Source organism: Ictalurus furcatus, chromosome 22 (genome assembly GCF_023375685.1).
Source record: "Ictalurus furcatus strain D&B chromosome 22, Billie_1.0, whole genome shotgun sequence".
In the NCBI taxonomy this organism is placed as follows: Eukaryota; Metazoa; Chordata; class Actinopteri; order Siluriformes; family Ictaluridae; genus Ictalurus; species Ictalurus furcatus.
In genome coordinates this window covers 7,747,234-7,772,021 of record NC_071276.1, presented here as the reverse complement: position 1 = coordinate 7,772,021, position 24,788 = coordinate 7,747,234, and the positions used below count along the sequence as shown (strand labels likewise).

Genomic DNA, 24,788 nt, shown 5'->3' with positions numbered 1-24,788 from the left:
CAGCTCAACCTCAGGTTCACGAAAGGCCAGGCAAGACACCCAGTTAGATCCTTTCATCACACCTTACTTTTCAACACCATATCAAACTTCCTCTGCTTTACAACGCACTCTGTGCATATCCCTCACTCCCCCGGATGGGAAGTGAAGGAAAGAGTGATGAAGAGAAAGAGAGAGAGAGACAGAGAGAGAGAGAGAGCACAAGTATGACCATCTGTGTGATCGACACTAAGCTCAGCCTACACTCAGTATCTCATAGCTGTATGTCCTTGCAGCGATGCGCATCAGGGGAAACCTCAAACAAACCTTCCATCCATCCTCACCTTCCTCTCCACTCTTACTCTCCTTCCCTTGTTCCTCCCAACGGTCTCTCGGTGCTCTGCACTTTCTCATCGCCCGCCGGCTGGAGAAGGAGAGCGTGCTCTGGCCGAGTCTTTAACCACTTTAACTATGTGCTAATGCAGCGCACGAGCCCCCCTCGATAAGGCCCAGGCCCCATGGAGCATGACCGAGCAGGGCCCACAGCCAGGCGCTAGGGTTAGCGTGCTAACAAAGAGAGCCTGTTTGAACAAATCCGGAGCCCTGCGCAATCACTAAAACATGCAACACTGCCTGCTAAGCCTGTAGTTCCTGCTGGACAGACAGCCTAGTGTTTCGTGAGGCGCTACAGATATGGAGAGCTGGTCGAGGCGGTGCGGATGACTGCACACAGTGAGTGTGTGGTTTTCGGGTGATGGCCTTCACATTGGATTACGATCAAGCTTAGTTACATGTGCAATCACAACTATAGGACATTTCCAGAAACTCAAAGCCAGAGCTGACCTTAATGGAATACTCGGACTCTTCTCAATAAAATCATTCACCGCATTCGTAGTGTATACCGATGAGAAATGTTGCTGAGAAAACGTCCAAAAGGCTGCTGGTGACTTAACTTTGAAAAAATATGGCAATGGGTGGCTGTGGCTCAGGTGGTAGAGCGGGTTGTCCACTAATCGTAGGGTTGGAGGTTCGATTCCCTGCCCACGTGACTCCACATGCCAAAGTGTCCATGGGCAAGACACCGAACCCCAAGTTGCTCCCGATGGCAAGCTAGCGCCTTGCATGGCAGCTCTGCTACCATTGGTGTGTGTGTGTGTGAATGAGACAGTGTAACAGTGTAAAGCACGTTGGAACCGTGTAAAGCGCATTGGAACCGCTAAGGTTTAAAAAGTGCTATATAAATGCAGACCATTTACCGATGTAACTACATTACATTATAGTCATGCACCACATTACATTATAACCATAGTCATGCTCGAACGATTAAGGTCTTAAGGAAGGAGTCAGACGTGAAAGCACGTATCGCGCTTACTGCAAGGTTGTGTGTTATCCAGGCATGCTCAAACCTACATCACTATGTTCTTCAAACATAAACGCAAATCATTCCCGTCTCTGTTCGGTTCAATGATCTTTTCATTGAATCAACGATCTTTTCATTATAAAGTGCTAACTTGACTGGCAAAAACATACATATTGTACGTAAACATTTATTGACCGCGCATAAACATCTGCCCTTCGACTCGCTTTATAAATGAGCAAACAGGCTCTCTGTTTCTCATGTCGAATTTAATATCTGTAGTAATCGCCTATACACAACAAATGGCGTTGAATGTTGGACTGTTCCTTTAGAAACTGTTGTTTTTTTCCCCCCTGAAACAACAGCAACGTCAACAATAAGAACCATTTGTTACTGAATATCTGGTCTATCTACTATCCCTGACAAGCCTGGAGACATAAAACCAGATGGTAAAACATGATCAAAAGATCTCGAATATGTCTGTGGAAGGTCATGACCATGTGTGATGAGTTTGCCAGGTGATTTTAAGGACAGTTAAGGATGAATCGCTGTCTGGTACCTGATCTGAGGGTGTCTTTTGTAGGAGGGCTGAGCTCTGGAGTATCGCTGAAGCAGGAGCTCTAGAGTCTGTGCCAGCACCTGTGCCAGGGTCTGCTTGGCCAACAGCGGGGAAACGGTGCTCCACAGGTCACTGCGCAAAGCTGAGAGGAAATAGTGCCACATCTGGATAGAGAAGGAACACCTTTCACCCTGTTCAGAAAGGGAGGAGGAAGAGAGGGGAAGAAATACAAAGGCAATGAAAAACAATCTGAATTTAGAGATTAAACTACAGGAAGCATGGAAGACTGAGCAAAGACTTGAAGGGGATGAGTGAGAAAGAAGAGAACAGGGGAAGGAAAGGCAGAAGAAAAAAAAAATGTATATATACAAAAAGAAAAGGCCAGTATCTCTGAGGCTCACGCTCAGACCACCTGCACTCCACACCTGGCCCTTTCATTCCCACCGAGACACGGGGCGTATCGAAGGCCTGATCTGGAGAAAGCATCAGAATTCCTCAGAACATCACCCAACACAAACACACACGCACACAGCTAAAATGACAGAAACACAAACGGCTCATGCAAAGGGTTAGGTCAAGGTTGATAGCAGAGTACTGTGTGATGAGAAAAGAGTTATGGCTATTCAGATAGAATAAGAGAGAGTCTGGGAAGAAGAAAAAAAAGTGATTTCCTTTGAGTCTAATTACTTTCAGGCAGGGAGGAAACAGCACTCCCGGTTCACAGTGTGACCAAACACAGATTAGTAACAGCCATGTTCAACATCTTCTAATGAGGACTGGGACGAGCTCTACTACAGCCGAGCCAAGCAAGCAGCCACCGAGATCGGCGCATGCGAGCGCGCCGGACAAGCGCTCCGAGGGAGCACTGACCCCCTGGCATGGGAGGAAGTGGATTCATGGAGGGACAGAAGGAAAGAGAGATGGCAGGAGGAGGGAACGGGGCTCAGGGTCAACGGGGGCCCAGACACGAGCAGTCAGTCTCACACCTGCACACAGCAGGCCTGTCTGCCCTACAACCTACAAAGGTTGCGTGTGTGTTCACTGTCTGGTTAGGCCTTAATGGAGGCATACGCTTTAGGACCACCATAATGGACTGCTCTACAGATGGTCTGGTGTAATTTTACCTTTGCTTACACATTGGGGACACAAGCAGGAGGTCACTACAAACAATAACGTAGATTATTCTATAAGGCACTGAAGCACTGGAAAAGACCGGTCTCACTAACTGGATGCAAATCTGACAAGGTTTCCTGTGACAAGAAATACTAAAAACAGATAAGATTGTGTCCCACCCGTGTCTGAACATTGTGCCCGATCGCAAACACTTTCTGGTTTTAGATCACAGGACCGGAAGGAAAACGAGAACTGGCTCAAATGCAAACCAGCAGTCCTTGCGGTTCTAGTACGAGTCTATTTTCCAGCAAATTGAGACACCACTGTAAAAAAAACAAACTTTATTATTCATTATGTGTGCAATGGTACCATTGTTAAGTTCACCAACAAAGAAAATGTGCTGAATGATTTTAACTTGAACTGATTAAAAATGAATTTATCCATTTATCCATCCATTTTCTATACTGCTTATCCTACACGAGGTCGCGGCCAGCCTGGAGCCCAGGGAACACACACCCTGGATGGGGTGTTAAAAATGAACACAACGTATCAAAAACGTAATGTATTAAATGAAATACATTTACATATTTAATTTAGTATAATACAGTATATTATTTTTGACACTATAATTAAAATGACATAAATAATGATTTCTTTTCAATCACACTGTACTCGTTCGCTCATTTCGTGTGAAATAACGTAACAAATGGTCTGCACTTATAATAATATAAAACTTGTATAGTAATTACATGTACCAGAAGTGTTTGTGCCACTTATACCTCATAAAACGACTTGTCGTCTGCCCAGTAGTGACTCTCGGCGTCCTGCAGTATACTGGTGGCGCACACATGGACGCAGTAGCTGGTCAGATGCTCGTGAACGGTCTCCGTCACTTCCTGACTCCTCTGGATGGGCAGCAGAGTCCGAGGCCTGCAGTCGGACACATCAAAGCCATATGGGTCAGATTTAAGAAGGCGGGCATTTCACGGGTCAAAGTGCCATTAAGTGATTAATATCAGCAAATGGCCCCGATTATTACCTGCCAATCATTCACCACCTCAGTACTTCCTCTCCTTCGCTCTTTCCCACCATCTCTCTTACCCGCTCTCAAATCATAAGGCCACGTGTGCTGTCTGAATCAATCACTCTCTCCTACTCCGTTTCTGTATTTAATTTCTCTCTCTCTCTCTCCCTCCCTCCCTCCCTCCCTCCCTTTGGCTCTTTGCAAGCTAACATCTGTTTTCGAACAAACACACATCCTTTGCAGATAAATAGTTCTGTCAGGACTCGTAGGCTCACGCAGGTCCTGCTCTGATTCTTTACAATCCAATTACGGCATTTTAGTATTTCTGGCAATCTCCCTGACTGGGGAAAAACCCGGTGGACAAACAATAAATTGAGAAGCTCCCCATTACTAACGTCTCGTTTTATGGACATTATGCAAAAGTTCAACTTAAATTTTCCAGACAGAACTGTCGTGTTTTGTTTTTTTAACGCGCTGTTTTATTGATTTTTTTTGTTTGTTTGTTTGTTTTTCTAGAATGCATAATTAAATAGGATTTAACGTTGAGTGCATATGTGTGTTTTGAAACACTCAGTACATGAGGGTGGAAAGGTTAAATTCTCCCTAAAGCATCTATCTTATCAATAAAACGTCTTGTTGTTTGCCCATCTGTCCGTTTCTCATAGAGTTTACATCACGAGGAAAACGTACTGCACGTTATTTACTGTAGTAGCAACCGGGACATTTTAACAGCAGATTCAAATCACTGCCGAGATCTTCAGCAGGTCATTAGGTCAAAATGATTTTCTAGTCTGTGAAATCTGTATGCTCTGCGTAAGTAACCCCACAGATAAACTAACAAACAAAAAGCTAAAGTTATAAACTTCACCACATCAATGATTATACCGTTCCCTTTGTTAAACAACAAGGGCGTTTAAATACGTTTTCTCATCTTAGATTATGTCAAGTTCCCACCCTGTGAATGAGCTGTTACTATAGAACTGTTAACGCATTAGAACGAGTGCTTTAATATAAACCTATTGCACATGTTACAGCCAGAGCTACTGTCCATGCCGTGTGATTATACAAACATTTCTTCTGACCAATCAGATTCAAGAATTCAACCGAGCTGTGATGTAATATTCATTAATATATGAATTCATCCATTTAATTAACATCTTTTATACCACAGCACCGTTTAATACTGTCGAATTATTTTTCAGTTAATGCGCGAGATAAAGTAGTTCCACTCAGGTCTTGACCGCATTACAGTTCCAGATCACTTCGCCGAGTTAAGTTTAATAACGGAAAAGTTAGCGTACCGTCCAGCGCAGCACACGAAGCTGACAATTATTTCTGATTTTCCAGAAATAACTCGATATGAAACTTTACTTAATTCATTAATGGAAGCATACCGTTTAATTTCAATAAATAAAGCCTTGCCATAACCAGTATAGAAAAAAAAAAACAATAAAACATAATTAAGAGAATAATTCAATAGAAAAATAGAATGAATAAACACGGATAGCCTACTTTCTCACAGGTTTTTAAAAAAAAAAAAAACTTTTCATTTCATGCCGATAATACAAAATAGAACAAATTAATAAATAGATATCGATAGCCCTGTTCGGTTATTTATTACTGCAGAAAATATAACAAATAAATAAATAAATATTGATACTTGTTCACGGGTTTTCTGTCTCATTACTGCAATCCCATGTGCTCTCTCATGCTCTCGCTTTCTTTTTTCCTGCTCTTGCTCGCTCTCTCTCTCTCCCAATTTCAAAGTACTTAATTGACATGATTGTTTACATACGATATTGCCAAAGCATCAACATACATAAGAAAGGAGAATAAAATAAATAAATAAACAAATAATGATAATACTCCAATTTTTCTGTCTCTCCAGGAACTGCACATCAGTGGCTCAAGCCTTCATTACCAGCTCTAAAATGACCTTTTGGAATTAGTAACGGAGGCTTGAGATGGGATGCGTAAGAAATTAGTTCTATACATGAGAGCGTTTTAAGGGCAAAAACCTGACAAATGTCTTGAAATGTCTTGGAGTGTGGTATCTGGGGTATACGCGGAATAATCCGCTTCGCATCGTGTCCGCATTACCACCTCAGGTGTGCATTATTTAACTAATCATTCAACGGCCCAATTATTCCTTACATATTCAATACGATAAACTGATAATTAATATAAGCAATATATTCATTAATGAAATTTTACTTAATTGAAAGTTCTACATATGAAATAAATACTTTGCATTTTGGATTCTCTTAGCTGTAATATATATATATATATATATATATATATATATATATATATATTCATTCCTGAGGCTGAAAGGTTGGTAGGAATACTTATGATCAAACTACTTTTCTGTTCATTTTGTCTTAGTTTAGATCAAATTTGATTTTGAATGCCTTAACACACGATTTCATTTGCAGATAAATGACATTCTCTGTAGTATTTATTTTTATAGTTCTCGCATAAACAGTAAAACTCGTAAGCATATTAATGAGAACTATATTAATTCTACTGAAACAGATGAAGAGTAACATGGTTTGTTCAGCATGTGTAACCTCTGTTAAAGCAGCTACTTACATGCGATTGGTATCCCCTAGCTGGCTCTCGTAGTAAGCCAATCTGTGGTGGATGTAGGTGCTGGAGGCCAGTATGGTGGGAAGGTTCTTGAGGGGTGAGGAGTGAGGAACCTCCCTTGCCCTCTCTTCCAGCCTGGTCAGGAGAGCCGAGCTCACCCGGCCACACGCCTCAACGTAGCAGGAGCACACCGGGAGCAGAACATCATCTTTACACACCACAGCCAAAGAGAGGAGAGCATCCAACTCCTCCATCACGTCCGCACAGAACTGCAGGAGGACAGCCGAGACGTGCGCGTAAATAATTACCCTGATTAATAAATAGAGACACTGTTCGTTCCGTATGTAAATATGAACGGCAGAAACCCACAAGGGCCCTAGCAGAAGTTGGTGCCATGGGAATAGTCCGTTTGTTTTGTGATTCTGGAACTAGTGTCCTACTACCCATGGTTTATTTCGGCAGAAAGTATGAAGAGTGACCCCAGTACCCAAGGCTGATCTGAACACATAGGCAGAGCCACTCACACCTGCTGATACTGATAAGCCAAGCTGGGGAGAGTCGTTCCATATCCTCGTCCATGTATCTCACTGCCAGGACTGGTGTGTCGATCAGCTCCCTTACAGAGGCAGCAACATCTACAAATTGCAGGGACTGCTCCAATTCTAGCAGCAAAATAGCTAATGTATTACCAGTGCATGCCACACACAATGCAAATGCAAAACCCGGGAGCTACCAGCAGGCATGTAGCCAAACCAGACCTGCTCGTGATTAACCATTTTGGCCTGAATACAATATGTGCCACAGAGTTGGGCATGGGTGAACTGGGGCCTGCCTGATTCCCCCAAAAGCTGTCAAACTAAGTCCTTGCACTGTGGCATAGCCAGCTCTTTCACATGCCATGTGAAAGAGTGCACTCTCTGTTGTGTGTTGCACTACAACATCCAACTCTACCTGGGTCCCTGCCATGTTTAGAGTGGCTGCCATGGCTAGCCTAGAGCATGTCATGGGCACCCGGGGGCAGAAGAGGAAGGGGCAAGACCAGACTACTCTCTACATGCTGCAGAGACCAGAGATGAAAAAGGGAAATAGTAGGTCATTATCAGCCTGGACAAACCTCCCAGATACAGCCAAAGACCCAGTATCATTGCTTGTGCTCTACTGGTAAAGGGCTATTAATTGATTTCAGCTGAGTCTTTAGACCAGATTAGACCAGGAGTATTCGACCAATTTGCAATCAGGGATATACTTATTTTGTGAGCTATTCAAATATTGAAATGTATGGGAAGCATAGAGCTTTTCATTGGTGAATATTCCAACCAAAGAACGATTTTTTTTAAAATTAAAACAGGCCTACGTTTTTGAGATACTGGCATTTGGTTTAAATTCATCCAATCCAAGTAACCTGTCAGACAGACTAATAACTAAAACTCTAAATGAGTCTTCTAATTTTGACCAATGATGATGGGTCATCACAAAATATTTGAAAAATTGTGGACCCCCTGTCTATTAGACTCTGAGTCAAGGATTAAATCTGCTGGTTAAGCATGGCATTTTGACATAGGCTGCAGTCAGCAGTCAGCAGTCGGCACGGGGATGTCCGAGTCATGCCAAGTTAGGTAGTTGGAGGAGGATGTGGAATATCTCGAAGGAGAAAATGCTCAGCAGGAAAGAGATGAGTAAGTGCTGCACACTGTAAGGTAAATACAACTACCGGTCGAGACCAATGAAGCAAAAAACACCGGTGACAGACTAGTTAAATGCAAGGCAGTACATTTTAGTTTTCAGTGTGAGATCTCTACCATCTCTACCCATCATTATGAAGGATGCCAATAATTCCTGAGCTGACTGTATAATCTCAAAGACATTTATGAGAAACAAAACGGTACCAGTCGCCTTGAATTACTACCTACAGACACAACTAGGGCAATCGCATGATAAGATAAGCAGATAAGCAGTCCACATTCAACACTGAAGAGAAATACTTGCACTTGATCTGTTGAAATATCTTTAACACAAGTACAATTTCAATGTACGTTGACTGAATCACTCGGGCAGAAACGGCTGCGGGAGAAGTCAGGTTATTTCCTCATTCAAACACTTGCAGCCTTCTCTCTGGTGGCACTTGGAAAGAAGAGCAATACTTTATCTCATGTTTCCACATTTGTCCTAAAGAAAGGTTTCTCTTTGCAAGCCCTGATTATGAATATGTGTGGATGCCTGCAAAAATAAATAAAGAGTGCCTAAGGGGGCACATCACTTGAAAGAAAAGACTCCTAAGGGTTATCGGCGAAGAAGGCAGCCCCAAATTGGAACACGCATACAACACTTTCAGTCTGCTTCCTCCTCCTCCTCTTTCCAAAATGAAGACATCACCCCAGACCCTTCCCAAGCACCCCAAGCAGCCCTGGGTTCTCTCACTCCCTCCCTCCATCCACACACACTCACTTTGAAAGAGCAGCACATCAGCATGAATGACACTGGATCAGGCCATACTAGTGAGTCCATTGCCAAATTTATACACCTATAGAAGTGAGTTATAGCACCAGGCATCTTGAAAGCAGTAAAACATGTGTGTATACCTTATATACACTCCTTGGGAGTCACCACAGCCTGAGGCCTCACGAACACAGGCAACACCGGCACGCTTTTTAAATGGAAACATTCCAATACTATCAATCAGACAGTGCACAAGCAAGTGAGGGGTGACTTCATGATCCTCCACTAAATATCAGCACTCACCTACCCGAGTCTCTTGCTTTGTGCTGATGGCAAAAGACATACGCAGTACAGTAAGACCCCCTGCCAAGCCGGAGCCCCAGTGGAGAGGAGAGGCCTTGAAACAATGAGCCAGTTCGACAGTCAAGTCAATAACCAGCTCGCTTTGGCCGTGAAGAGCTCAGGAGGAGTGTGAGAGAGGTAGGCGAAAGTACCCAGCCGCACACTCGGCACTCTCTCAAACCGAAGGTGATGAGGACTCAGGAGGTGTCTGTGAGATTTATGGCTTTCTCAAGTCCACTGCTCCGACTCCGAGAACCTTTACCTAATACAGATCAAAGATATGGATCCCAATAGGACAGCCACTGCAAGGTTATTCCTCTGTAAGCTTATAAAACATTTAAAAGCTATACTCTTTTTGCAGACTTTTTAACAACTACTCTTGAACCGTGCTGAATTTTGGGCCCTTACTGTGAGGCAGAAGGTTAAGGGCGATGTGCAGCCAGCGTCAAGACGGTGTGCTCAATAATTCGGGTATGATTTCAGAGTGATAAATGGTTCTCCCAAACATTATGCGGGACAGGAGCCCTGGCAATACTACGAATCTGAACCAAGGCATGAATGTATGAATGTGAAAGTGTGAAATATTGATTCTATTAATGCGTTTGGAGTGGCTATGCTCTGAAGCCGGTCCTGTGGTAGCGTGCTGCCACCTGCTTATGGTCTACCGTGATACGTGTCAGATATGGTTGGCGTTCTCGGAGTCTCAGGGCAGCAGGGGATGCAAATAAATGCACGTCGTAACCTTTGAGTCAAGCGCTGCTCATTTCGAAGCACTGACCTACACGGAAATGTGTTGTACAGGTCTTGAGTGTGGACAAATTCTGACGCTTGTTTGTGATGTGGTTCAGCGAGCGTCAACTGCTCCATCAAAGTGCCGGAATTAAATTCAGGATCAAGGTTTCAAAGCTGTTTTATTCAAATGCACGTATCGACATGAGAAGGAGCATCAGCGCTGTAATGTCGATCACAGGGTCTCCAACATCAGCTTGAGAATCGTCACCTATGTGTGTGTGCACCTTCACATTATTTTTGGTTTAGTCATAGTTTTAGTCCATCCATCCATTTTCTGTACCACAGGCGTGGACCCTGGAGCCTATCCCAGGGAACTCCCAGGCACAAAGCAGGGGAAACGCTGGACAGGGTGCCAACCCATTGCAGGTAACAATCGCACACCCATTCACACACTAAGGACAATCTGGCCATGCAATCACACTACAAGGCATGTCTTTGGACTGTGAAGGAAACCAGAGTACCCAGAGGAAACCCCCGAAGCACAGGGAGAGCATGCAAATTCCACACACACATGGCAGAGCCCCCAATCCCACAGGGGCGAGGCAAACGTGTTAACCATTAAGCCACTGTGCCCCCTTATAGTTTTAGTCCTTTGATGTAAATGAGCTTTGAAATGGATTCAATTTTAGGCATGTTACATAGATTAAGTTCAGTTGTTTTGACTCACACTCAAACGCTTATTAAAACAGGATGCTTATCCTAGCCATGGGTGCAAAAGGATTCCCCCATTGATTTTTTTTTTTTAAGGTTAGATAAGAGAGATATGTGAGATTTGGTATGAGACAACGTTGCTGCCTCACAGTTCTAGAGTCCCAGGTTCGATCCTGACTTTGGGTGACCGGTTTCTGCGCCTGCATGGGTTTCCTCCAGGTTCTCTGGCTTCCTCCCGCCTCCCAAAAGGCTATGCTAAATTGCCCTTATACGTGAATGTACGTGCATGGTCCCCTGCAATTGACTAGCATCCCACCCAGGGTGTATTCCTACCTCACACACAGTGTTCCCGGAATCAGCTCCAGATCCACCAGGACCCTGACCGGGATAAAGCGCTTACTGAAGACGAACGATTTATGCTTTTAGATGAAATTGTGAACATGTTCAAACAGAGCCAACTGAACAAATTCAAACGCAAAATTCTAGACCTTCTGAAAACTTTTTTTTTTTTTTGTCGGGGCAGGGTGTCAAGGGTTATTTGGGTTTGTTTGTTTGTGGTTTGGGTTTGTTGTGAATTTGAGATGCATTAGGGACGCTGCATTAGTGCAGGAAATAAGGAAATGTTTAAAGATTAATCTTTCAAATCTATGCAACTTCCATAACAGAACAGCAATATTTGGACTTTTCTGACTTTCCCAGCTTGAAAATGAGAGCCTTTAAATTTCCTACTTTTCCAGACCCTGACACACTGACGCTGGAAAAAGTAAAATACGGTTTCCTTCTGCGGTGAGATTTACATCCAGAGCAGCTCATCTTCACAAACTATCTATTCAACGCAGAAACACATGTGCAACATGCAACATGGAGGAAAGTCAGCACTGCATGGTGATCCAGCCATGATCAGAAACGCGCCATAAGAATAACTGTTTATGTCAAAGTCCAGATGTGTTTGCTGCACTTGTGCCAACCATTTGTACCGTTATATTTCTTCATGACGGCATTTCAGTGCATTGTCTTTACAAGTGTTTTCTTTTCAGTCTATTCGAGGCCCTTGATGGTGCATATTTAAAAACGCTTTCTGAAGATCAATTTACATCTGTAATGTGTTTCTTTTATGACTTTAAAACACACACACGTGTTCTCAGCAGGCCGATGGCGAGACCCAAATGACATGCACTCTGCCTAGTTCAGAGGCCCACAGCTGGTGCTGAGACAGGCCATCAATTCCTCACACCAATGTGAGCGCACAGCTCTCTGAACAGGGAAAATCGCAATGAGGGATAAAATGAGGCGAGACATCCTGGGCCAACACAGGAAACAGCTGGACACGGATTGAACTATGGAACTTCGGTCCCCTAAGACGGAGCAGATGTCACCATGGAAGATTCATGGCCGGAGCTCAATGTCATTGTAGATCTAGTATCACTGAAAGCTAATGAGTGCTACGTCAAGCTAACATGGACAGATAAAGACAGTGTCTAGCATCTCTGACTTGATCTGTGTAGCTGGGCTGTAATTCCATCATTAACATGCTATAACGTATCGGGATGCTGCCAGTTTTCACACCACACACACTCACTTTTTGAAACTTACCTTAGGGATCATCTTGGGCATGTCTCTCTCTGGACAGAGTTCAGCTTCCTGTCTGAGAGAAACACAGGCTAGAGGGCTGAGAGATGAGGTGGAGCTATGTGTCCTCTCCTCCTGCTGCAGACTCTTACTGCATACATCTTCCAGAAACATCTTCACACCGTGAGCCATCTGAGGAACCAGTACACGAAATGCAGCCCTCCACTCAAACTCCAGACACACCACCTACACACACACACACACACACACAGATACAGCACCAGAATTAATCAGGTCAGTACTACACCAGAATATAATGTTCCTTTTATTAAAAAAAAGGGAAAATACTGAATAAAATCATGAATCAAAATAGGAAAATAAACAACGATGGGGTGATATGATGATTGCTTTTAGACATGCTTATATTGGAAAATAGAGTTTTTCACTCTTCTTATACCAAAGCAATCTGTTAATGCTAACTTTTAAAAAAAAGCTATTAAAGAATGGTACAGTATCTCACAAAAGTGAGTACACCCCTCACATTTTTGTAAATATTTGATTATATCTTTTCATGCATCAACACTGAAGAAATGACACTTTGCTACAATGTAAAGTAGTGAGTGTACAGCTTGTGTAACAGTGTAAATTTGCTGTCCCCTCAAAATAACTCAACATACAACCATTAATGTCTAAACCGCTGGCAACAAAAGTGAGTACACCCCTAAGTGAAAATGTCCAAATTGGGCCCAAAGTGACAATATTTTGTGTGGCCAACATTATTTTCCAGCACTGCCTTAACCCTCTTGGGCATGGAGTTCACCAGAGCTTCACAGGTTGCCACTGGAGTCCTCTTCCACTCCTCCATGATGACATCACGGAGCTGGTGGATGTTAGAGACCTTGTGCTTCTCCACCTTCCGTTTGAGGATGCCCCACAGATGCTCAATAGGGTTTAGATCTGGAGACGTGCTTGGCCAGTCCATCACCTTCATCCTCAGCCTCTTTAGCAAGGCAGTGGTCGTCTTGGAGGTGTGTTTGGGGTCATTATCATGCTGGAATACTGCGCTGTGGCCCAGTCTCTGCTTCAGTATATCACAGTACATGTTGGCATTCATGGTTCCCTCAATGAACTGTAGCTCCCCAGTGCCGGCAGCACTAATGCAGCCCCAGACCACGACACTCCCACCACCATGCTTGACTGTAGGCAAGACACACTTGTCTACATGTTTACAATGTCATATAACATAAAACATGACATTTTCATGCCTAATCTGTCAACGACTACGGCAAACCAGCGATTCTCCCGTAGTAGATGTTTACAGTAGAACGTCACGAAGGACCAGTTAAAGTCACGCACGTGCAATACAATGTCGGAAAGCTATCGCCGTTCCATTCGCAGCTGTTGCTTAAAGTCCCTATTATGTCTCTGACACTGCGCTGACACTGGAGACTCCTTCCAGAAACGCTAAATACACGTCTCATTACGGAAAACTTCACCATATCTACATTTGCACACATTTTGTTGTTGTAGTCGTTGCTGTTTATTAAATGTGTTTATATGGAACGTCCACCGCACATGTCCCTGTGTTATTAGAGAAAGTTATTAGAGAAACAAGACCATTCATTAAAAAATAAATAAATAAATACATGAGATTTGCATTGCAGCTAACATGCCATTCTTTTAAAGAAATTCATGAACACATTCTGACCAATCAGAATCATGAATTCAACAGTATTGTGGTATAAACTGAGTTATGTTAAGGCAGTACACATAATAATTCCCATATCTGATTGGCTTATCATTCATTCTTTATAATAAAGACCAGTGAGCAAGTGGTACCTCAAAGGTTCCCTTGTCTATGTGCCTTTCAGAGAGGGTTCTACTTTAGGAACTAACTAAAGGGCATTTGAGGAACTCTTTTTCCCGAGAGTGTTTTTTTTTCCCCCTTAATTTTGACACCAGAGTGCTTTATTATTAGAAAGCAGGCACATACCTTTTGTGTAAGTGAGTTATATTCAAATATTCCCACACTGCAATCACTCTTTTCCTCCATATTCCACACTGAACTACAACTCAAATCAGTTAGATACAGAGGCAATCGGTTTTTAAGGGGTTTATTTATTTATTTATTTATTTTAAACATATTATTTATGTATAGTATTTTATCTCAGTTCAAGAAAAACCAGTAGTTTTAGTTTTATCTAGGTGATCTATGTGAACACTTCTTATTTCAACTTCTAAATCGATACTTCTGATACTATACAAGCATACTATTGTAACCATGACAACAAGCAAATGCGCACATGCCTATTGCCTTTCCTTTAAAAAAAAAAAAAAAAATGTATGACATGCCTGTTCATTTGTTTGAAAGTCACAAGCTTGGGGAATATGAGCCACCTTTGCACAGTGATGCTGTTCTTCACCTTTGGCTCATGTGTTTGTTTGTTGTTGTTTTTTTTTTACATCAGGAGAATTCTTGAGTGTTATCTTGATTTATTATTATTATTATTATTATTATTATTATTATTATGATATTTTTACTAAAAAGCTTCATCAGCTTACAGCGGGACTGTGTGACATACCTCTGTACTCTGTAGCAGCAGGTCTGGTGTGACTTTTCCAACCATCTCCACATCGTCCCTGACTTTCTTTAGGTTCCCTACACAGCAGGAGAGAGATCTATTACAGTGTATCAACAGCTGCCATTAAAACAAATATAGACAGTTACCTCAAACTAATTAAACTTGATATATTGCAACATTTAAGAATATCTGCAGTCATGTGAAAAAAATAAGCACACCCCATGGAAACTGTTGGCTTTTTTGACATATTTGGACAAGCAAGCATTTGATCATCTTTGAAACAGTGCCTTAAAGCAGCTGATATACTTGAACAAAACCACAAGGAAAATTAGCTTTTTCAATCATTTATACGACAGAAATATCAATGGACATGATATTCTTCTCTGGAAAAAGTAAGTACACCCTTGGTCAGAAGCTAGTATTGCCCCCTTTAGTAGAAATAACTTCTTGTAGACGTTTTGCATAATTGTCCACCAGGATTGCTGGAATTTTTGACCGTCTTCCATGCAATATTCTGTGAGTTGCAAGATATTTGAGGGTTTTCTTGCATGTACTGTGCATTTCAGATCCCCCCACAGCATTTCAATGGGAGTCAAATCTGGGCTTTAACTAGGCCATTCCATAACCCTGCGTTTCTTCTTTTTGAGCCGTTCCTTGGTGGATTTGCTAGTGTGCTTATGATCATTATCGTGTTGAAAGGTCCACATTCGGTTCAACTTTTGGACAGATGGAGTCACATTATCTTCAAGCACTCTTTGATATGATGCAGAATTCATAGTTGAATCAATGAATGCAAGCTGTCCAGTCCCTGAGGCAGCGAAGTAACCCCAAACCATAACATTTCCACCACCGTGCTTCACAGTTGGTATGAGGTGCTTCTCCTGAAAAGCTGCCTTATGTCTGCACCAAACGTGTCTGCTGTTACTGTGGCCAAACAACTCTATCTTTGATTCTTCTGTCCAGAGCACATTATTCCAAAAGGCCTGGTTTTTGCCTATGTGCTCATTGGCAAACTGTAGTCTTACAAAGGCTTTTTCTTGGCACACCTCCCATGCAGGTCAAATTTATGCAATGTCTTTCTGATTGTAGAAGCATGCACTTTGACACCAACAGCTGTAAGACCTACTAGCAAATCCTGTGATGAAATTTTGGGGTTCTTGGAGACATTAGACGGTCTGCTCTTGGGCTGAATTTGCTGGAACAGCCAGTCCTAGACAAACTGGCAGTCTTTTGAAATCTGCGCCAATTGAAGATTATTTTCCTTACAGTGGAATGATGCATTTCAAATAATTTGGAGATCTTTTTAAACCCCTTGCCAGACTCATAGGCATCCACAACCTTTTTTCTGAAGGCCACTTGACACTAGATATGAGAGGGGTATAAATAAGACCGGTTCCACCTGCACTCCCTAAACAGATTCTAATCACTGGCACCCAATCCTGAACACCTGATTCTAATTTTATGGGTCTGAAGGTGTGATAGCTGTAGGGGTGTACTTACTTTTTTCCAAATCCACAGTCATCCATGACGCTCTGGAAATTAGTCAGTGAGGGAAGGGCTTTTAATACTCGAGTTTTCCTTTTTTCTATGCACCAGTGACCGAAAATGACTTCAGTGTCCCACAGGAAAAAAAGGAAAAAAGCTACAATTATTGCAGAATCTCAGCTTTGTGTTCAGACCACATTAGGAGCTGGTGGAGTTTATTTAAACCCCAAATAACTCCAGCCATATCGGCGGTAATCCATGGCCGGGTGAAGACGAGGATAAGTTTGTGTGCGCGTGTGGGCAGCAAATTAAAAGTCCATGCATCAGGACCACATTTTTCTAATCAGACGCTTTGAATGTGAAACCCCGGGTGAGGCAATTTAGCTTAACGAGAATGAGGGGCTCGCTGGGCCGTATGAGGAAGGAAGCAGCCGGGGTGTCACTTTTTGACCTTTAAGCTCATCTGATGAATTTCTGGTAATTAAGTCATTTGATTGCCTGAATTAATGATTTGGATAACTGCCCTTTAAAGGCTGTTTACTTCTCTGTAAATTGAGGTCTTTTCTGCATGTCTTGTTTTTTAATGTAACCTTTATAGAAATTACTACATGCACCAGTCATTTTCATGGCGAGCTCTTAATTTTCATAGCAAGAGAAGCAAGAAGAGAGAGAGAGCGGGAGAGAGTGTGTGTGTGTGAGAGAGAGAGAGAGAGAGAGAGAGAGAGAGAGAGAGAGAGAGAGGGACTGTAGAGGACATTCTGGAGCAGTGTATGGATAAAACATTGCACGCCGCACTGACATAAACAGCATCATATAACTGCCTGCAGCCAGACACTATTAAACCAAAATCTTGGATGAATGCAGCTCTCAAAGATCACCTGAAAGTTCAGCTCTGTGGTGGCAAAACTCTATGTCAAAAATGACTTACAAAATAGTTGCACAGAGATTATTAAAAATACATACATATAAGAGCTGTGGAATTCCATGAGCCCCTAAGTAATTTATCCACTCATTAAGTAAAATCTATGCAATGTTACTATAATCAATCAGATATTATTTGAAATCGTTAACTCCTTCATTAAATCTTAATAAGTATTTGTGCTCATGGTGAACTCACATTGATGTAGTTTGTGATATAGTCTCTGAGAAACACTCTGACACACTAATCTGTACCTCTAACACCACATGACTCTCCAGCACAGTTGAGGAAACCCAACTCAGCTGCCAGATCCTCCACTCGGCGCTCCAGCTGCAGCATTGTGGTGGCCAGCAGGACCAGGCCTCTCAGCTGCTCGGAGGTCAGGGAGAAATTCTTGTTTGTTTGGGGAGAGTCTTGAGGAGCTGCAGTTGCACACAACATTGAGGTCAGTAAGATACAATTCCAAATAGCAGTCCTAAATGTTGTTCAGATTTTCCCTCAGGGGGAACCCTTTAAACCTCACAACGGATGATTCTTCTCTGAAAGCAGAACCCCTTTAGAAAGTTAATAACCATACTAACCAAAGAACCCTCCATATAAGCACTTTAACATTGTTGGAAAACCAAAATTTTAAAACAATTTTTAGACAGTATTATAGAATTGTCACAGAAAAATTTGTAAGGTCACATTATCTAAAAATATGAGATACTAAAATGTCATTTGAAACCATTCCTATTAATGTATGTAAAATTGTTTCTATACATATTAATGTCTAAGGAACTACCAAAAATTACCTACGATAATCTCAATAAATTAATCAACCAACCAACCAACCCACCAATCATCCAACCCACCCACCCACCAACCAAAAATCATCCAACCCACCAATCAACCAACAAGACCACCAACCATCCAACCAACCCACCAATCAATCAACCAACCAACCCACCCACCAACCAACCAATCATCCAACCCACCAACCAACTATCCAACCAACCATCCAACCCACCAACCCAACCATCCAACCCACCAACCAACCAATCCAACCCACCAACCATCCAACCAACCCACCAACAAACCAACCACCCACCCACCCAACCAACCCACCAACCACCCAATCATCCAACCCACCCACCAACAATCTAACCCACCAATCAATCAACCAACCAACCAACCCACCCACCAACCAACCAATCATCCAACCAACCAACCAACCAACCCACCCACCAACCATCCAACCTGCCAATCAATCAATCAACCAACCCACCCACCAACCAACCACCCAACCAACCCACCAACCAATCAATTATTCAACCCACTCATCAACCATCCCACCAACCCACCAACCCACCCACCAACCATCCAACCCACCAATCAATCACCCAACCAACCCACCCTCCAACCAATCGACCAGCAAACCCACCCACCAACTAACCAAGCAACCAACCAATAAACCCACCAAGAATGGTGTTCATCCCTCCAATGTGTTCAGGTCACAGGAAATATTAGAACTGAGTGATACAATTTATTCAGTAACAATCAAAAGTTAACTTTACCCTAAACAGACAGCTAGATTTGCTTATTCTTGCTGCAGTTACAGGTTTGCAGGTTTAATCACTGGTGTATCAGATCATGACAGGTTTAAAACCATGGACCTTATTTTCCGGAATCACAAAATGAGGTCATACGTATCAGTTCTTTACAAAAGAAAAAAGTAAGAAAGTCTATGTTCTACAGGAAATGTTATATTAACCAATTTGACCCAAACATCAATGTACAGTAGGAATCAACCATCCAAATAACTATAAAAATCACAACATAAAATCACTTTTTATCCAAAGCAACATACAATTAAGAAATGGTACAGTCCAAGCAACAGAGGTTAAGATTAAGGACCTTGCTTAAGAGCTCAGCAGTGTCGTTGACAGTCCTGGTATTTGAACTCACAATCTTCTGATTACTAGCTTAGACTTAACCATTAAACCCACCATCCCCCCCAAACACATTCACTCATACTCACATACATCTTCCCCAAATCCCTTGAAAATTTCTCATTCAAAAAGCTCGCTCAAATGGCACAAACTTTTCTCAGCTCACCCACACATGACCCCTGTCTCCAATATTGCTTTTGCTTCCCTGAGGCAGCCCATGCCATGACTCGGGGGATGTTCCGCATTAGGTCAGAAGAATGGGACTGGCGAGGACAGCCAGGCTGTATTCTCCAAAGCTCCGACAAACTCGCTTTTTTGTACGTGCTCTTAAATGAGCTGTGCTAACAGAAAAGGCATTGGATAAAGCGGGCATTAACAGAAGTTAAAGTGGATAAAGGAGGCATTAACAGAAGTTGTGAAAAACTTGAAGATGATGAAGTGTGGTGAGGATTGAGAAAAGGGGGGGGGGGGGGTATGGCAGGGAAGCAGACCCAATAACTGAGACATGATTGCCTCTGGATTCTAATGTCATTTTGTCACATTGTTATAACAAATCTGACAATATGACAACATACTTATTCCCTTGTTCCCTTCGGTTTAATCAGGCATGCTGGGATGAAAGATAAGGAGGCTATAAATATCTTTATTTGTGTTTTTATCCCCTCTCTCTTTTGCACGTCAGTCGGGCTGGATGATTATTCTGATGCAGAAGTTGAACCCAGCAGCTGTCTAGTGGGCACCTCAGTTGTTTTTATATGTATCTATGTGTATGTGTGTGTGTCTCTGTGTGTGTGTGTTTGTGTAATCATCTCAGCTCTCCAGTGCTTTATTAATGGGTTCCAAAGGGACCAGGAGAAGCCGTGGAGCAGTGTATGGAAAAAGGTTGCATGAATGCATGGAGAGCTTCTCTAGCCCACCAGTACCATGAGCTGCAAAATGAACCTCAACAATAACAACAGCGGAGCTCTGTCTGTTCCATTATCATACACATTGACACACATATTGCATTATACATTGAATATGTGAAGGTTTATCCAGCTGCTTCACGTCCTACACGTCCCCAAGTGAATTCAACAAGACGTAAAGGCAATGAGCTACCGTGTGCGAATGCAGTTTCTATCTAATGACTCGTTTCATCTAAACAATACTCAGTATCTCTATGAAGCACTTAATAAAGCTTCCTGTTTAGCGTTATGGTCTGGGTAACAGTCATAAATAGTTAACATTAACTGTAAATGGGTTGGACACCATTTAAAGACTCAGCTCTGATGACCGTACTTCTAAAGCTGTATTAATATTTATTCATTTGACTGATGCTTTATCCAAACCGGAATCCTTTACACTTGATTTTTTTTTTTTTTTGTGTCTTGGGGTTTTTATGTTTTGCATACATATTAGGGGTGGACAAATCATTAGCACACAAGACATTATGTTTCAAGGATATCAGTTGCTTTTTAATTCACGGTTGTCCAACAGATATGCAGGGTTATTTGACTGTTGATATAAAGGTCACCAGGATATTTTTTTTTTTCCTTTATCTGTCTCTTCACTCATCCAAATGACTTTTGCAAAACAAAAATGTATCACTTGGTTACACGTACACACCCCAGTTGGGTGATATAATCCTCAGTGCCCCAAACCACCTCAATAGTTTGGCAGCCACTACTCTACCGCACGCAAACCGAGGATGTGGCTGGCTGTTGGTAGAAACTGTTTTTATTAAACATATAAATTTGTTTGAAAGATGCTAGACAATATTTCCAGAATCAGGAAAGTGCAGTACAGCATAAAAAAAAAAAAATCTGTTATATAACTAATGCTTGCAAAACACACAGAAAATGAAGATGCTAGCTAGACTCAAATAATGCTGTTTTTTTTTTTGTTTTGTTTTTTTTTAAACAGCTCCTAGCTCATATATTGGCCAAAGACTTTCTCCACTTTTGTCGAGGGCACAAACACATTATGCTACATCACCAGAGACATTATCAGTAGAGGATATAAACTGTGGCTATATAAAAGCATTCACTTATTTTCTATAGTGTGTATTAATGCACATAATTTACTTTGTCATACTTTTGAGCAACCAACAGCACAAAACAAACAAACAAAAAAAATAATCCTTTAGCCTGTGCTTATGCCTGTATCTTTATAGTGTATGTGTTTGGCTCCAGCTCCACCAGCTTTACCCTTGAGCTCAGGTCGCCTGCTTTGTCGACACTAACTCACACTTAGGCCTGGCATCTCACCTTCATGTTTAATAGCCTGCTGTCATGCTGGCTTGTCTTGTTCTCATACAGCCATAGCCTTGCTATTTATTGGCCCATCCATTAATGGCTTATTAAACTAGCACTCTCATTGATAACTCTAAGTAGCCTGTGTGGGAAAGGATGGCCCAGGCACTGGAGGCGTAATGGGGGTTATTACAACATGGTGATGGAGAGGAGGTGGCTACCATGCTGAAAGCAGCCAGTCGTGTCATTTACAGTCAATGAAAGGAAAACAAGCCAGAGCCATGCCAGGGGTCAGTAAAAGGGCATAGCTCGAAGATAAAGTATAAAGAAAGCAGTGATATAAGTGCCAGGAGGATGGCACGTGAGGCCATGAGCTACTAAGGAAATTGGTTGTCATAGACCATGGTGCTAGAACAGTGTAGAGCGTGTGAATAATTCATTTATCAGTTCAGCGGGTTAAACAATGGATGTTAAAGTAGTTAGCAGAAGTCTAACTCTAATTGAAGAGGTATTATCTGAGAGATTTAAACAACTGAGAAAGAGCTCTCACAACTATACTGTTAATGTTAATCAGTTAATAATTAAATAGACGAAAGGATGGGTGGGGGTTGTAGGGGGCTATCATTAAATCGGTGTACCAGGAAAATGAGTGAGCATTTTTTTTAAAAGAATGCGGGGTGAGACAGGGATGCTGCCTGAGTCCAACACTTTTTAACATATTTATCAACGAGTTAGCTGTATAATGCTGAAGAAATCTATAGCCCCGGGTCTCCCTTTTCAGTTCCTGCTCTATGCAGATGATTTAGTCCTGCTGTCCCCCTACAGCAGAACCTGTCCATCCTGGAGGAGTACTGCCATAAATGGTATACCAGTAAACCATAACAAAACAAGCGTCATGGTCTTCCAGATCAAACAAGACACCAACTAATCATGTCACATGTGCACTTAACATCACACCCTAACCTCAACGTAACCCTGAGTGCTACAGGAAGCTTTAACCCGGCCATGCAATCACTCACAGATAAAGCAGAGCCTTCTATGCTATTAAATACAAATTCCACAAAAATCTATACTCATTCAAATCTGACTAAAACTAATAGAATTTAACATTCACACCAATACAGCTATATGAAAGCAAAATATCCATCCATCCATCCATCCATCCATCTTCATACCGATTAATCCTTTTCAGGGTCACGGGGAACCTGGAGCCTATCCCAGGGAGCATCGGGCACAAGGCAGGGTACACCCTGGACAGGGTGCCAATCCATCGCAGGGCACAATCACATATACACTCACACACCCATTCATACACTACGGACACTTTGGACATGCCAATCAGCCTACCATGCATGTCTTTGGACTGGGGGAGGAAACCGGAGTACCCGGAGGAAGCAAAATATATGGCCCATTAACCAACTATAATAATTGGGTAATTGGGACAGCAACCATTTCTGTAAAACTATAACCAAAAACTCCACAAACAGCTCTCTCAGAGCTTGAACTTCCCCTCTCTATTAAAACTACAAAAGAGAACAGAAAAATTCTGGCTCCACATAAACCTCCCTGACCCAAACCAATTAACCACACTACCCACCAAAATACCTAGCCAAACACCTACCTAAAACAACCACCCAAACACCCAGCCAAACACCCTACATACATCCTGCAAAACACCCACACAAACACCCAGCCAAACACCTGGCCAAACACATCCACCCAGCCTAAAACCGAAACACCCGCCCATTCAACCCCCCAAACATTCAGCCAAACACCCACCCACAAAAACATTCAGCCAAACATCCATATAAACATCCACCCAAGCACTTGTCCCCACTCTCAGATAAACCCCCACCCAAACACCCAGATAAACACTTACCCACACACCCATGCACACACTCACTCAAACACCCAAGGAAGACACACTAACACCTATAAACCTAAAGAACAAAGACAGGAAATTAAAACAGACACACATCTACTCTTGGCCGTCCAAAATATAACCGCATGAGGCATCCCAACCCTTTCCTCTCTAAGCACTGAGCTGAAACCGAGCTGTGTTTTAGGGGAACATAAAGGAAGTAAAGGAAGTGCAAAGCTGGCAGCTACATTCATATTCACCAATCATAATATAAGAAACAGAAAACAGTCCAATTTGCTACAATTTTAATATTAATGGAGTATAATCTTTTATATTTCGATAAACTTCATAAACATTTCTAAAATACGACATCTCTATTTGAATGAATGTTCAGTATGCTTTAATTTAATATTGTTCTCTTTTCCTTTGATCACTGTTATTGCTGTTAATTATATATAATCTGAAGGTGTATGATTAAAAATATAATTATGCCAACAAATTCATTTCTTTCATTAGAAAACGAATATTTTATTTACAAAAAATATATATATTTAAATGGATGACTCAGAGAGAAATATTCGGAAACGCAGCCAATAAGAATCCAGCGTAGGTGTGAACTCCTTTAATACTGTTTAAAAAGCATCTCAGGGAAAATTCCTCAAGAAATCGGTCGAGAAAACGCCAAGAATACATTTCTGGAAATTCTAGGAAAAAAGCGTGTCTACTTTGAAGATGCCAAAATATTAAATTATTTTGATTTATTTAGGATTTTTTTATTTTTTTTTTATCACAACATAATTCCCACAGTTCCATTTGTACTATTCCAGAGTTTTGATGACTTTATTATTATTCTAAAATGTGGGGAAAATAATAAAAATAAAGAATGAGTGTGTCTAGATTTTTGACTGGTAGTGTATATAAATAACTAAAGCAGTTCTGCAAAGAAGAGTGGGCCAAAATTCCACCACAGTGCTGTGAAAGACTGATCTCCAGTTATCGGAAATATTTGTTTGCAGTTATTGCTGCTAAAGGTGGCGGTTGAAATTTATTTATATATATATTATTTTGCTTTGGCGACATTGTTACTAGTATGGCCAATAAAGCACACTTTCAACTTGAACTTGACAGAAAGAAAGAAAGACAGAGAGAGTAAGAGAGAGAGAGAGAGAGAGAGAGAGAGAGAGAGAGAGAGAGAGAGGTGTACAATAAAAAAATAGCACAAGAAAAGAGGGAGAGTGCAAAAGGGAAAAAAAGAGAAAAGCAACATGGGGAGGGAAGGAAATCCCCAAACAGTTGTTATTGATTCCAGTGTTTACGGCCGGATAGTTTAGTGCCGTTTACAAAACAGAACAGATGCAGTCACTGAGCAAA

General features: G+C 41.9%; 1 protein-coding gene across 6 annotated transcripts in view; it reads right to left on the bottom strand.

Annotated features, from left to right (window-relative positions):
* The window catches only part of kiaa0825 (KIAA0825 ortholog), a 137,889-nt gene that overhangs the window by 86,169 nt on the left and 26,932 nt on the right, over positions 1-24,788 (bottom strand). For all 6 annotated transcript variants that reach the window (XM_053653983.1, XM_053653985.1, XM_053653984.1 and 3 more), the window contains 6 exons: positions 17,649-17,816; positions 14,991-15,067; positions 12,433-12,654; positions 6,622-6,887; positions 3,785-3,935; positions 1,893-2,083 (listed from right to left, as the gene is read on the bottom strand). In XM_053653983.1, coding sequence (XP_053509958.1) covers positions 1,893-2,083; positions 3,785-3,935; positions 6,622-6,887; positions 12,433-12,654; positions 14,991-15,067; positions 17,649-17,816 — 1,075 coding nt within the window. The remainder of the gene's footprint in view (positions 1-1,892; positions 2,084-3,784; positions 3,936-6,621; positions 6,888-12,432; positions 12,655-14,990; positions 15,068-17,648; positions 17,817-24,788) is intronic.